The sequence below is a fragment of the Poromitra crassiceps genome, assembly GCF_964638095.1.
Source record: "Poromitra crassiceps genome assembly, chromosome: 7".
Taxonomy (NCBI): Eukaryota; Metazoa; Chordata; class Actinopteri; order Beryciformes; family Melamphaidae; genus Poromitra; species Poromitra crassiceps.
Window position 1 is genome coordinate 1,902,753 of NC_139628.1, and position 15,359 is coordinate 1,918,111.

The 15,359-nt window shown below is 46.0% G+C and overlaps 1 protein-coding gene across 1 annotated transcript in view; it reads right to left on the bottom strand.

The window, feature by feature from the left end:
- Positions 1-261: 261 nt before the first annotated feature.
- LOC310779124 (uncharacterized protein) overlaps positions 262-15,359 on the bottom strand; it is a 50,659-nt gene continuing 35,561 nt past the window's right edge. The window contains exon 7 of the mRNA XM_083639624.1: positions 262-1,070. Coding sequence (XP_083495750.1) covers positions 1,050-1,070 — 21 coding nt within the window. The 3' untranslated portion in view covers positions 262-1,049. The remainder of the gene's footprint in view (positions 1,071-15,359) is intronic.

Consider the following 15,359-nt stretch of genomic DNA (forward strand, 5'->3'; position numbering starts at 1 on the left):
GGACCTACCAGATTGAATCTCAACACAGATGTTTGTGCAACTTAACATGCGCACACACACACACACATATGCTAAAAAAACCCGTCTATCACTTTATAGCAGGGGTCTTCAACCTTTTTGTTTCATAGACAGAGCATAACATTTATAATCCAGCGCACACCAAGATATCAGGATTGACACTTCTTTTTATTAACAGAGTACATTAAAAAAGCAAGAAGGAGCGAACAATGTGTTTCACATATTGCTTCATCAGATTCACTTTTGAAATAATTTGTTGTAAAAAGTATTATTGCCTATATTAATGCTTGGAGTTTACTCAATATTATATATTTTTTGTCTAAAATACATTTTTAGAAATGTTCACAAACTACTTTGACAAAGAATTGGCGGACCCCCGTGCAGTACCTCTGCGGACTCCCTGCGGGTCCCGGACCCCCTGTTGAAGACCACTGCTTTATAGCATCGTGCACCTGCATGTTGTAAACGGACTGCGGTTGCCGTCATTCTTCAGAAACTGATGTGGAAAAACAACACTGATGCCTTACATAACACATTCACTCACACACTGACAGAGGATGTGTTGTTGGTTAGCCACAACAAAACAAAACAAAATGCAATTTTCCATCTGATGGCTTAAACATATAAAATGACAAATACGATTAGATTAAATGTTCTAACACAAAGTTAAGAAAGTTAAGGCAAAGTTGAGTCATTGCAACACCAAACAGGATCCAGAAGAGATACAGTATGCATGATGAGATGTCAAACATAATGCAGTATAAACCTTATTTCCATTTAGAGCTTGTGTCACACGTGTAGTGGGACACTCTACAGTCTGGCTCTGTCCGAAGACACACATCACACACTGAAAAACACACTAGAAACATATTTTTAAGTACAGTATAGGCTATTTGGGCCCCACTAAGTCAGTGAGATGAGTAAGAACATTAAACAAACAGTATACAATTTGGGGTTCAGTTGCAGCTGGCGGCCCTCCAGCTGGAGGTCACTGGTTGAACTGGTGTGAAGTTCTCACCGATTTACCCTTCTCACCAGTTCTGATGGGGAGTCTGAACACGCACAGACACACACGCACGCGCGCACACACACACACACACACACACACACACACACACACACACACACACACACATACATTTAAAACATCTTGTAGAACAGCAATAGAGGGCTTTCTGGTGATATACCACAGAGTTTTGTGAAGTTAATACAATAAGATATGCATTTCATGTTTTAACGTCAACATAATAAGATGTTTAAAAAGTGTTAATTAAAAAAAAATATATATATTTTTCAATTTTAACAATATACATGAACAAAAAAGAACAAGCTCAGACACAGTAACGGAAAACAAACAAACAAAAAACATACATATATCAACAGTTATCATAATGTGGCGCTACCATCCATATAATATGCTTATATACTTCAGGGCTTAAAATTCACTTTGCAAACAAGGGGGGAATTCCCCCCTTATGTTCTTCAGATAGGGGGCATTTATAGATTTTCGGGGGGTTCTATAGACTTTAAGGGTGATTTTTTTCAGGCGATATAACCGACAAATACTGTAATTTCACATTTTTGTATTTAAAAAAGGAAGTAGTTTATGCACACCTGAGTCTAAATTAATACTTTTGTCATGTTTTTTCTGCAGACTAAGCCATAGGCTTTTGGTTCTATGAAAGCCTTTATTTTTTGTATTGAGTGATACACTCTACTAAAACACTAATATCATATTATATCAGAAGTGTTCCTTGTTTTGTGTTCACAATAGTGATGTCAGTTAGATTTGGTTAGGTCAGAGCTATGGAATATTAAATCATCCATCTTTGCTCACTACATCTGCCTTTCTTACTGTCATTACTGGCAACTAAACCTGTTAGAATTTTGCATTGGGGAGAGTTCTATTGAAGTGACTATAAACCATCTGTGTGTCGTTTCACTTTTTATTGAAAATGCTTCCACCAGATTTTCACGGCTGCTTTATGAGAAATGTAATTTGAGTGGCGACAACAACGTTGCCAGTACTGGCACTCGGCATAAGGAGGATTAACGTTTTAATGTCATTATCGACATCAGATTCTTCATCGTCAATAACGTAACACTAAACATCACTGACAGTGACGTTACTCGGTGTTGACGTTTCAACTAGAAGTGCCTTGTTGTTCGACTTGTGCTGTTTGTTTTTTCTGAGCGGGTCCCCCTTCTGAGGACGTAGTTTTCCTTTTTAGCCAGCGATCTTATCTATCATGTTTGCAAGCAGCTGTATCCACCGAGAAATCAGCAGAGGAGCGTTGATGTCGAGAGCAGACTGAGGGATGCAATATTTTTTCCCCCATGATGGGAAGGCATGACCCGCCCCTCTCTGCCTCTGATTGGCCTAGTGTCAAACGTTCATCCAATCACATTCGCTTGGCTATCTTGCATCTCTTTCTACAGTCTGTGCTCAGAGACTCAGTGGGTCAGACAGACAGCCGTTTCGCTTGCTAAGCACCGTTCCGCACAAACATAGATCTGCGCAAACCGTTGCGGGATTACTCCCCCTTTATAAATTGAAAATATGCGGGAATTCTGGAAAATGTGCGGGATTCCCGCAATCCCGCGCCAAATTTTAAGGCCTGCACTTGTAAGAGATGTCGCGCATGGGGTCCCACGCAAGGCGTCCAACAGAAACCAGTCGGGCAAGTCACCCACCGCCCTTAACCTCATCGAGGTATATAGGCTAGAAACGGGTCCTAAATAGTTAGAAACTTTTTAAGTGAGTTGGTTGTCAAGGATCTGAGCATCTCCATCCTTATAACCGAGATCATGTCCATCGACCACAGTTGGAAAGAAGGTGAAGAGGGGGACTTCCATTTTTTCAGAATTAGTTTTTTGGCAAGAGTTGTCCCCAACGTCAGAGACTGTTGCACAGCTGTGGGGAAGTCCAGAGAGGTCACCGAGCAGTTCTCCGGCTGAAGAGGAATTTTGTAGGCCTTAGAGTACCAGTCAAATATTTTGCCCGAGATTCCCAACAGTGAAGGGAAAAACCAGAAGCTCATGCCTTCTGGTTCTGCCCTTCACTGTTGAGTGCCCTCTGACACCTGACACCACACAGTGGTGACACAGAGGGGAAGAACTTGTGTTCCTCAGCTGTTCAGCTTGCATCTCACAATGTAATGTCACAACAGCCAGTGGGCCAGCTAATGTTCTCACTGTGTTCCTACACAGTCCCTTATAGAAAAGCCCATGATTAAGTCTCAAGCCGTGGTTGGCCAAACAATGCTCGTCTTACAAGTGTTGCAGAGACATTTCAAAGGTACTCACAGTTGCAAAAGGGTCTTGTGATCTTGGGCGGCTAGGGTTGAAAGCTCCGTGCTGCTAATAAATGAATGAATAAATGAATAAATAGCATATTTATTTATTTATTTATGTATTTATTTATTTATTCATCCCAGCCATAACAGCGCTGTTGTGTATGCATCACATCAGTTGTGGCTGTGTCGTTACAGCAGGCATAGCTTTATGGCAAGGACGATGGATTCTCTGCGCTCACCTCATTCCTCGCTCTGCCTGGCGAGCTGCCGATCTCATGCGTTCGCTGGCATGAATCCTTTGAAACGTTCATTGTAGCCGTCGGGCTAGCCGGTGCTAGCGATGAAAGCAGGAAAGCCCTGCTAATACACCACTTGGGCAACGAGGGACAGCGGATATTTCGATGATCTCCTATATGCGGACTGTGTCACACTGCTGTCCAGATATTTCGCTGCTCCACAGAACGTTATGCATCAGCGCCGACAGCAGGCGGGTGAGTCTGTCCACCATTATGTAGCCCATCTGAGGGGACTGGCCAGCCTCTGTACGTTTGGAGTGCTGGAAGATGAACTGATATGGGACCAACTAGCTACTGTAAGCACATCTAATAACCCAAAACTCAGAGATAAGTTGCTATTGTCCCCAGACAAAGGGACCTTGGCAAAAGCTGTGGAAATAGCTTTCCAGCTTGAGTCAGCAGCGGGTTTAGCATCACAGCTGACGCCCTTCCCCTCCAAACCCGGGCTACTAACTCAGACAGTGGTGTCACCCACGGAGTCTCCCAGCCCCATTTTCCCTGCCTTGATGTGAACTTTGCATGCTAAGAAAAAAAGGAGAAAAAGAAAAAAGGAAAAGTTGTGGACTAGAAATGTTTTATTGCTGTTGCTGTTAAAACTTAATTCTAAAGAAACAATTGGAAAAGAGGTCTGATAAAGGACATTTGGGCACTTGAAAGAGAGAGAAAAAATGTGGGAGATAATGTTGAAAGTAAAACAGCCATGACAGGATACAGCCTGCGAGTGGACCCCGGGCTGCTCTGCCGCTATTCTCCAGCTCAGGACACAGCTTGCCTCAACATTGGTTCTCGCATAGTTCGACCTGGCAAGCCCCACATTTGTGACTTATGATGCATCCAATATGGTGATTGGAGCTCACCCCAGCTGAACAAAAGTACTCTGTGGGGGAGCGTGAGGCGCTGGCCTGTGTCTGGGTGTGTGAACGGTGCCACATGTACTTGTATGGATGGCACTTTACATTATGGCTGGACCACTAGGCTCTCATGGCCCTGCTTGCTACGTTGCCACTGAGGATCTACCGCTGGTCAGAGATGCTCCAGCCATACAACTTCACCACACTGTTTAGTCCTGGCAGGAAGAATGTGATGGCTGACCTGCTTTCCCGCGCCACCCCCACCCCAACACCAGACACAATGGGACCGGAGCTTATCCTTATACTCCACACCCCGCTCCAAGCCACAGTCTCGCTGGAGGAACTTCTTGCATCAGAGGAGGGACCCACGCTCTCCTACTGTAGCTCCGCACTTACATCCGGGAGGGGTGGCCCTCAAAAGTCCCAGAGCTGGTGCCTTTCCACCGAGTCAGGAACGAGCTGGGCACCGGGGCATTGTGAAGGTGAAGCAGCGCTACAGGGATTTGGTGTGGTGGCCGGGCATAGATCGGGACATCATCTGTGGGGAGCTCAATGGCATCGCACACCATTAGCGCTTCCTGGCCAGAGGTGGTCGCCACGGGGTCCGTAACGGCACGTGTGGTCACAAATTTCCTCTCTTCTCTGTTTGCTCGGTGGGGTATCCCCAACACCATCACTACAGATAACGGCCCGCAGGGGGATTAAACACGTCCGCACAGCTTTCTACCACCTGGAGGCAAATGTAGGGCTGGAAAGGTTAAACCAGACACTGAAAAATGGCATCAGAGTGCACCTGGCAGATGGTCTTTCCTTCTCATCCGCACTGCTCCACACTCTGTTGCACTACCGGGCGACGCCACACTCAACTACCAGCAGCTCCCCAGCCCTCCTGATGATGGGGCATGAGCTGCAGCTTCCCCTGGATCGGCTGCGGCCCCCTGCAGTCATCACGCCGGCAGTATAGCACCCTGCCAGAGCGCCAGGGCCGGGGATGCTCAGTGTCGGAGGAAGCAGCGGTTTGACAAGAGACGAATGGGGAGCGAGAGCGCCTCACCATGAGGCCATGCAGCGGGCAAGCCTATATAAGTGCACGTAGCGCTCAAGTTGCCTAGTAGTCGTTTTGTATGCTAATATACTTCCCTTTGCTGCCGTGAAGCACTTTGTAACTCTGTTTTGATAAAGTGCTAAATAAATTCAAATTAAATCAATGAAAATTATTATATTACATAGTGACTATGAGTGGCATGGTGGTAAGGAGGGGGTGGGTGGTAAGAAATACCCGGCATCTTCCTAGAAGTGATGCATGTGTCTCTGTTCAAAGACCAGTAGCCTGTACTACGAAGCTAGTTTAATGCCTTATCCGAGTAAGTTTGAGTTTAAACCTGGTTTAGCCGTACTACAAAGCAAGTTAACTTTCAATCACCATGGCAACTGACGCTGCAAAGCTAACCTGGTCGCGACCAGGTTAGCTTCAGAGGATAAGATCAAAATCCATGACAGACATATAATCGGCTCTCTGGAGTCACTCACCGTTCATATAAGATCGCCATATGAAAAATAGATTGCAGTCAACTGAGAATATAACAAGAAAAACATTTGTGGCTCTGTAGGCTACATAATTAAATTAAGCCTACTTACCACTTTATGTCTTAACAGCTCAACGATGCGTGGAGAAATATGATCACTATTAATCACCGCGGCGCATATCATGAATGGACCCTCAAATGGAGTGAGGGTGATATTCTCCTACATGCCAGAAAATCCGCATCGTCTCAATTCAGCAGTTTTCTCTTTTATAGTAGGCTATTAGGCTTTATACTAGGCTATTTTATATATGAATTATTCGATCAGTGCAACCACACACATGAGTGATAGAGATCATTATTCATTGAGCATGCGTTTCTAAATCTATGGTCTAAATAGGCTTACAGATTGTGGAAATGTAGCTATAGACTGAGATTACATTTGTTGCTGCTGTATCAATGTATGCAGCTGTATCAGACAGAAATCGCTGATCGAAGTAAATCAAATGACTGATGTGAATACAAGCTGCTGCTTTAGACAGCCCTTCAGCAGACTATCCAACGCGGATTTTCATTCTGACATTAAATCGCGGATACATTAAATATCCGCTAAAACTCTGATCATGCACTGCGCTTTCATGGAACGAGGAAATGGGTGTGGAAATTGGTGTGGGCGTGGATCAACTCAGCTGTTCATAATGTGATTGGCTAGTGCACCTCTTTCGCGTGGACGCGCGCCTGTGCACGAGCGAAAAACGTGCGCGTGCACAGGCAGATCCCAGGTCCACTTACCTAGTAAAAAACCAGCGTCGTAGTATCAGTTAACTAGATAGCTTTGATCCTGTTCAGTCAAACCAGATCAAAGGGACTTATCGCGGATCTGTTAAACTAGTTTCGTAGTACAGGGCTCTGGACAGGAAGTAATTTTGTAACTGAGGTTTTCACACCTGAGAGTCAGAAGCAAACGAGGCAGGCATGAAAGTTCTGAATTTCTGAAGTATATTTCCCCCACAATAACTGCTAAATATACTCTATATAAGTCAAATACCAACCTGTGAGAGAGGAGGAGCATACACAACACTTTTGCAGGTTAAGAAGTTATTTACTATTAAATTAGTGTAGTTTGTTTATGTTTTATTTATTGTCAACTACATTTGTTAATGGTGTTTTGTTTGTTTGTTTTTATTTATAAGTATAATTTAAACAGGTGGAAGTTAATATATTGTTATTCTACAAGGGTGGAAAGAGTACAGAAAAAATCTACTCAAGTAGAAGTACTGTTACTTTGATGAAAGTTTACTTTGATAGAAGTAAAATTACTGTAAGTAAATAGCTCATTTAAAGCCCCATTCAGTAAGTTTTCCAAGTTTTGCTATTGGGGAAACTGCACCCTCTCGGTCCAATAGTATCGATAACGATATCTCCATTCAAAGTCAACAAAACACAGCTCTATGTACATGTTGTGACATCGGGTACTAACTACGTGATGAAATAATAATCCATAGTTCCGTGAAACATCATTTTCGTAGCAAATCCGAATCGAGTTACTTCCTAGTTTTCCTGATATCAGCGCTTCCGCTGTACAGCGCATGCGCGCATCCTTTTCTTTTTTTATTTTTTATTGCCACGGGATGTGGCAGACAACTTGCTTAGTCCCAGGGCTGGCCAATGGAGGGCGGTGTGGGATAAATAAAGTCGAGGGTCTCCCTATTACAAGTCAATCTACCATGTCCTGTGACTAAAAAGCTCTTATATTACAGTAAAAAATGTCAAAAATCTTACTGATTGGGGCTTTAAAATGTACTCAGAGTAAAAGTTATTTAGCCACTTTTTTTTTTGGGGGGGGGGGGGGGGTATATAATCTTTCGCACACAATAAAAAACTACAGGCACATAAAGCTCAAATAGGTTCTTTTCTAAAGTGCATCCTCAACTTCAACCAAATCCAATGGGGTTTCAGTTGGATTTAAGTCTGCACAAGTGTTTTCTAACTCATCCGTCTCCATCTCCTTTGTGATTAAGCATCAATGTTTCTCGTTGCTGTCTATGTCTGTCTGTCTGCCTGCCTGCCTGCCGGTCTGTCTGTCTGTCTGTCTGTCTGTCTGTCTGTCTGTCTGCCTGCCTGCCTGCCGGTCTGCCTGCCTGTCTGTCTGTCTGTCTGTCTGTCTGTCTGTCTGTCTGTCTGTCTGTCTGTCTGTCTGTCTGTCTGTCGGTCTGCCTGCCTGTCTGTCTGTCTGCCTGCCTGCCTGTCTGCTTGCCTGCCTGCCTGCCTGCCTGTCTGTCTGCCTGCCTGCCTGCCTGCCTGCCTGCCAGCCTGCCTGCCTGCCTGCCTGGGGGTGAGGGGGTGCCGCTGTGTCCCGGCCTGGCCTTCTCTCCCACGCCTTATGTGTGTGGGGACGGGGGCCGGGGTGGGGGGCATCGGTGCTCACCATCACTGGTCAAGAGCTGCCGGTAGGTTAGAATAGCTTAGGTAGGCGATAGATTAGCTACAACCTAACTATAGGCTGTAGACCTGTTATAGTGTTCAGGCTAAAATCAGACCAGAGCAGAATAGGACAGGCTAGACTAGACTGTAGATTAGCTAGATCCCCTGTGTCCTAGTTAATTCTGGTTAATTTCTAGAGTAGTCAGTTTGTCTGATCTTCTCCCCCCCTCTCTTTCTCTTTCCCCCTTCCCCTGCTCCTTCCCCACTTTCCCCTTCCTGTTATCTCATCTCCCACATTTCCCATTCCCTCCCCACCTCTCCCCACATTCCACCGCTCTCCCCCCTCCCTTCTCCTGCTCTCTCTTTCTCCCCTCCCCTGCTCCTTCCCCTCCTCCTCTCCTCCCCAATTTTCCCCATTCCCTGCCACTTCCTGCTCTCTCCTCTCTCACATTCCCCCTACTTTCCCTCCCCTGCACCCTCCCACCTCTCCTTTTCCGTTCTCTCCTTCCCCACATTTCCCAGTCTCTCCCCACCTCCTCCCTCTCCCTGCTCTCTCCTCCCACACATCCCCCCGCTCTCCCTCCCTCCTCCCCTCTCCTGCTCTCTCCTCTTTCCCCACTATTCTAAAGCATAGTACCCATTCTACTCCTAAGCATGGCACCCATTCTATCCCCTCCCACTATTCCGCCACTATTTTAAAACATGGCACCCATTCTACCCTAAAGCTACCCATAAGCTATGTGAACATGTGTTTATTTGGCTAAAGGCTTGGAGCAAATTAAGTTAAGCACAGTTTGGTTGCTAAGAAATCGACATATGTCCGTTTGCAAAATGTGTGTCTATATTTCTCTATCATATGATTCTTCAATGTGTTATTATTACTACTGTAATTTGTTACTGTTGTGTCAGCTAGCCCTCCTCTCCCTGTTCTCTCCATATAGTCTCTCATACTCCCTCTGCTCTCGCCCCCCCACCTCCTCCCGTTCCCGAACCCCCCCCCCCACACACACACACACTTTTCTAAAGCATGGCATCCATTCCATTTTAAAGCATGGCACCCATTCTCTTTCTTTCCCCCTTCCCCTGCTACTTTCCCCACCTCTCCTTCTCCGTTCTCTCCTCCCCCACATTTCATATTCTCTCCCCACCTCCTCCCTCTCCCTGCTCTCTTCTCCCACATCCCCTCGCTCTCCCTCCCCCCTCCCCTGCTCTCTCCTCTTTCCCCCTTCCCCTGCTCCTTCCCCACCTCCTATACTCTCCAACATTTCTCATTCCCTCCCCACCCCATCACTCTCTCACATTCCCCCTGCTCTCCTCACTTCTCCCGCTCTATCCTATATTTCTATATTTTCTATATTTCTCTATTGTTCAATGTGTTATCTTTATTCTCTAATTTGCTACTGTTGTGTCAGCTAGAAGTAGCTAGACATATTCTCTGTGAAGCCCTCTGGGACATGCTTGTGAATTAGGGCTATATAAATAAACTTGACTTGACTTGACTTGACTTGCCTGCTGTCTGTCTGCCTGCCTGCCTGCCTGCCCGTCTGTCTGCCTGTCTGTCTGTCTGCCGGTCTGTCTGTCTGTCTGCCTGCCTGCCTGCCTGCCTGCCTGCCTGTCTGTCTGTCTGTCTGTCTGTCTGCCTGCCTGCCGGTCTGTCTGTCTGTCTGTCCAACACGTTTTCACTCCGAGCATGTAGCATATTGACGCTTTGTCCCGTCCCTTGTGCGTCAGTTGTTACTAACATGGTACCCTTGAGCGACCCATGAAACGACTTGGGCTTTCCGACTAAACTCAATGCAAACCCATGGAAGTAATCTTTGACGCTTATGGCAACTGCTCCCCCATTAGCCTAACTGCTCCCCCATTAGTCAACTGCTCCCCCATTAGGGTCTGGGGGGAGGTTAGGTTTAGGCGTGGGGGGTGGGAGAGGTTAGGTTTAGGGTTAGGGTCTGGGGGAGGTTAGGTTTAGGCATGGGGGGTGGGAGAGGTTAGGGTTAGGGTCTGGGGGAGGTTAGGTTTAGGAATGGGGGTTGGGAGAGGTTAGGTTTAGGGTTAGGGTCTGAGAGGTTAGCTCCTCCAGACCCTAATGGGGGAGCAGTTGACTGATGGGGGAGCAGTTAGGCTAATGGGGGAGCAGTTGCCATAAGCGTCAAAGATGACTTCCATGGGTTTACATTGAGTTTAGTCGGAAAGCCCAAGTCGTTTCATGGGTCGCTTAAGGGTACCATGTTAGTAACAAGCGACGCACAAGCGACGGGACAAAGCGTCAATATGCTACGCGCTCGGAGTGAGAACGGGTTGGTCTGTCTGTCTGTATGTCTGTCTGTCGGTCGTTCACCTTCTAGTGAAGTGTTGAATCCTAAAGCATTTGATAAGCTCGCTTGTTTGCTCTACTTGCTTGTCATCCAGAGAAGTCTGATGATCACAGTGTTTCCCACACACAGTGTAGCCCGCTGCCCCCCCTCCCTCTGTTGAAAGCAGGGACTCAACTTTTTGAACAGCCAATAGCTACTTTCCTTGCAAACAAGTTGGTGAGGGCCAATAGATTGGACAGTTTATGGTCCGCAGTTCATAGAAAACTTGGGGAAACTATGGATTAATTTTACTTTGTAACTGAAGTGATTTCAAATGTAACAAAGCACTTTACTTCAAACAAAATTTACTTAAAGGAACACTCCGCCCATTTTCAACAGCTTTGTATCATTAGAACATCAGTAGTATATCAGAAAACTGTAAAGGGTTTTGAAGTCTGTCATTTAATTTGACAGTTATTGAGTGTTAAAGTGTGGACCAGTGACATCACTGGTCCAGTGACATCACTGGTCCACACTAACTCAAATTAATAACTCATTATCTCAAATCAACTCTCAATAACTGTCAAACTATTCATCATCATCTAGTTTGACAGTTATTGAGAGTTGATTTGAGTTAATGAGTTATTAATTTGAGTTAGTGTGGACCAGTGATGTCACTGGTCCACACTTTAACACTCAATAACTGTCAAATTAAATGACAGACTTCAAAACCGCTTACAGTTTTCTGATATACTACTGATGTTCTAATGATACAAAGCTGGTTGAAAATGGGCGGAGTGTTCCTTTAAGAAAAAGCAAAATGACTGATTTTCTGATTAAATCAGGGCAGCGTATTTACCGGTCTTACCCTGCTAGACAGGAGGGATCATTGTTTCTATACATGGGGAAATGTTTCATGTTTTGGTTGAGTAGAGCGAGCGGATGGGGCTACGTGGTGTGTTGCACAGTGCTGCTGCCTCCTGCACAGAGAGGCAGGCAGAGAGACAGACCACAGAAAGGAACAGAATATAGGCTACAATTCTTTGCTCTGGATGTAAATACATGTTTCAAATGCATTCATTCCTCTAGTAGTCTACTCTTTATAGCTCTATAGTCGATCCCTATTCCAATGTTCTCATTAAGAGATCGACTTTGCAGCAGGATTCGTTATTGAAACAGACAACATGCATGTCGCCATTGGAATGTATGTTATGGGAGAGGCCATACAACAGACATACAACGCTCTATATTTTCCTGAGAAAGGAAAGTGGGACAGCCATCCATCGCCGTCTGAGAGCGTGAGTCCGGTAACGGAAAAAGTCACTGATCCCCGCTGTTGTGTTTTCGCCAGATACAGGACCTGGACGGCTAGAGGGAGGACGGTCATCGCGGCAGCGTTGGAACCGCAAAATAACCTCCTTACAACGCTCGCTATTTCCTGAAAAAAAGGAAAGTCAAATAGCCATCACTGGCAACTTGTGCGTGTGTGCCCTGGAAGGCTGTGTGTGTTGATTCCTGCTTTGTGTGTCCTGTCAGTTTCCCGGCTCCGGATCGTCCCATCCGTGCAGACGTCTCCCGTGGCCGCATCTACTTCGGACCAGTATTTCGGACTTGTTCGTCACCAGGACCGCCCCGCCCCCGCTACGCTGGACTGAATCGATTAAAGACTCTGTGCTTTATATGGGAAGGGGTGAGACGGACAGTTTTTATTCTCTCGGCCGGAGGGGTCCGACCGAGAGCGGACATCTACGTTTTTAGCCTATTACAGCCGACCTGCCCCTTATCATTGTCACTGTATTCATTTATGTGTAGGTTTAGCGACCAGCCAGCAGCACCCACTGAGTTATAGCAGTTTTTCTCTCTTATCTGTATTGCCATTATAGAGCCCCTGAGTGTTTCACTTGTGTTTGGAAGTAATTTCCCTTGGAGTGATTTTCTTGTTTAAAAGTGCCACACGCACAGGACAACACTTGTGTAGACCCTGTAGTGTCTTAGTACAAGTTTCACGTGTGTAGTCACGTCCTGGAGACTTTGCAGTGTGTTTCATAGAAGTTCACGTGTGTTATGCCCTGACTTTGCAGTGTGGTTCATAGAAGTTTCACGTGTGTGGTCATGTCCTCCAGACTTTGCAGTGTGTTTTCATAGAAGCTAGTAGTCCTATTGTCCTAGACCCCGCAGTGTCTTCATAGGAAGTGTCCTGTGTAGTTGTGTCTTTATTACGTGTGGTTTCATAGAAGTGCTGTGTGCCGTCAATTCTGAGTGCAGTGTTAGAGTGATTGCCTTAACCACTGAGTGTTCTGTTGGCACTCTTGGCCTTATAGATTAGAGGAGGTTTAGCACAATCTTACAACGGTGTTCTCTGGCGTGGATAGGCTATCACCTCACATTTGAGTCAGTGAGACGTGGGGGGGGGGGGGGGGGGGGGACTGATTGTTTAGGCCTGTACATTTTATGAATTGCTGTGTATTAATACTATTTATGTAATAAAAGCTGTTATCTTTTTTCAATACCTGACTCCGGCCTGTTGTGTGTGTGTGTGTGTGTGCCTTTGGGGGATCAAACGAACAGTGTATTTGGTTCAGTGTCTATTGCCCAAGGTGGGCTTTGCTCGTGACATGCACACTCCTATCTGCATTTGCAGACACAATATGAGCCAATATTTCCTCGACATTGCCTTGATGAGAAAACAATGCAGCTTAAAACGTGTGTGGGCTAGGGATGGGCGGATCGATACCAAAGTATTGATACTTTGATACTCACAAGCTGAAAATTTGGTATCGATTCCCTGTTTTCTGTTTTTACCACGTGTGGAGCACGCTGGAACGGAACGGTCATATGGAACGGAAAGGACGCTTTCCACTTTCGGGGACGCTGGATGACTTTCACTCTCGTTTCCCGAAGAGGTGGTGTATTTCAAGACGCCTGACCCCGCCCACTTGGAACGCTGCCTTCATTTTGAGGAGCACACACTGACGGTGCAGCCACATCTACGCGGCGTTTGACGCGGGCTGACGCTTGGCAGTATTGACGCTCGACGCTTGGTGGGCGTGAAAATCCGGAAGCAGCAGCTAGCTCCCAAGCTAGCTCCCAAGCTAGCTGCTGCTAGATTTAATTTGCTTCTTTGAAAATTGGTGTTAGAGAGGAAGTGGAAGAGGACAGGAAGGGTAGGATAGGTCCTAGGACGAGCTCAATTGGCTAGCTTTGTACTTTGTCAAACTCCACCCCGCCCCCTCTGTTGCCCACTGTCGCTTCACAAGCCTGCTACGCGTCGCCTGGTCTCCCAGCATGCTTCGCGAGGCGTCGAGCAGCATGTTCAATACAAAGTGGATGGGCAGCAGCGTCAGCCCGCGTCAAACGACGCGTAGATGTGGCTCACCGTGACTCACACACACACCTCCACACTGACTCACACACACATCCTCCTCCCAATGCAAATACCCTTGGCCCGTTTTACACACGCTATTTCGTTATTATTTTGCTTTGGTCCATGCTAAAATGGTAAGTGGCAAACTACATTTTACAGAACATTTTACAGACATGAACTGTGTCAGTGTCCGCTCGCGTTACAGCCAATGTTTTTATCACGTCAATTTGGTTGTTGCTGCAATCCCTTTGAAGTCATTCTGCGCGCCCAAGAGAGGGAGGGATTGAGAGAGAGAGAAAGAGATCACACATCAATTCATTTGGTTGTCGCTAAAGACTATTAATTCAGTGTCAGTCATATGGAACGGAAAGGACGCTTTCCACTTTCGTGGACATGTACTGTATTCCCTTCAGTCAGCAGCGCCGAGGCGTGCCTCCATCTCATCCCCTCCTCTCGCCCCTGTGCCAAATGCGCACAGACGCAGCTATAGGCCTGCTTGTCACCAAGGATTCTCTTCTTACTTCTTAACCGATTTCTGTCATTAAAAATGCTCTGGAATCTCATCTGCTCGCTAATTATGCGTGTCAATTAGGTTATTCTCACCATGCAATCTAAGAGTAGCCTACAACTTGAAGTGTGAATGTCGCATTTTGGAACAATTGCGTCATGGCGTCCGACACCTGACATCACCAACATGTTCTTTGATAGCCTATTGGAGATTTCTTTCTTCTTTTTATTAGATTGACATTATCATGCAGTTTTGAGGATAAAGCATTAAAAGCAGCATCTCCCTACAAGCAGTGGCGTTGTTAGGCCTGGACTTTGGGGGCTACAACCCCGCATCTCAAATATGACTTATTTTATTTTTTGACAAAAATTATAATAGGTGGCCCTCCTCTATTCATCTCTCATTCATGCTATAAAGCCCTAAAAAAAGAATAATAATGGTATTGTGATCAGAAGATTTGAAAATACGGTTAGGTCTAGAGGAAGTCACACACGCACGCACGTACGCACACACACACTCTATTAGAGGCTACTTCAATATTGGGGGGATGTATCCTTTATCTCACCCTCTTGTATCTTTGCTTTCGTCATGACACTTTACAAGAAGTAACACAAATTACATGGAATATCAATTGCCACCATTTCATGTCACTCCAACGGTGACTGTACCCCGCCACAACCCAGGGATGCCTGCCCCCGCCGTTATGCCACACGCCGCATGTGGTTCAGGGCTGAATTTGCCCTTGTTTTCCCTCCTCCTCGCCCCTGACCTGTCTGCTCTGCACT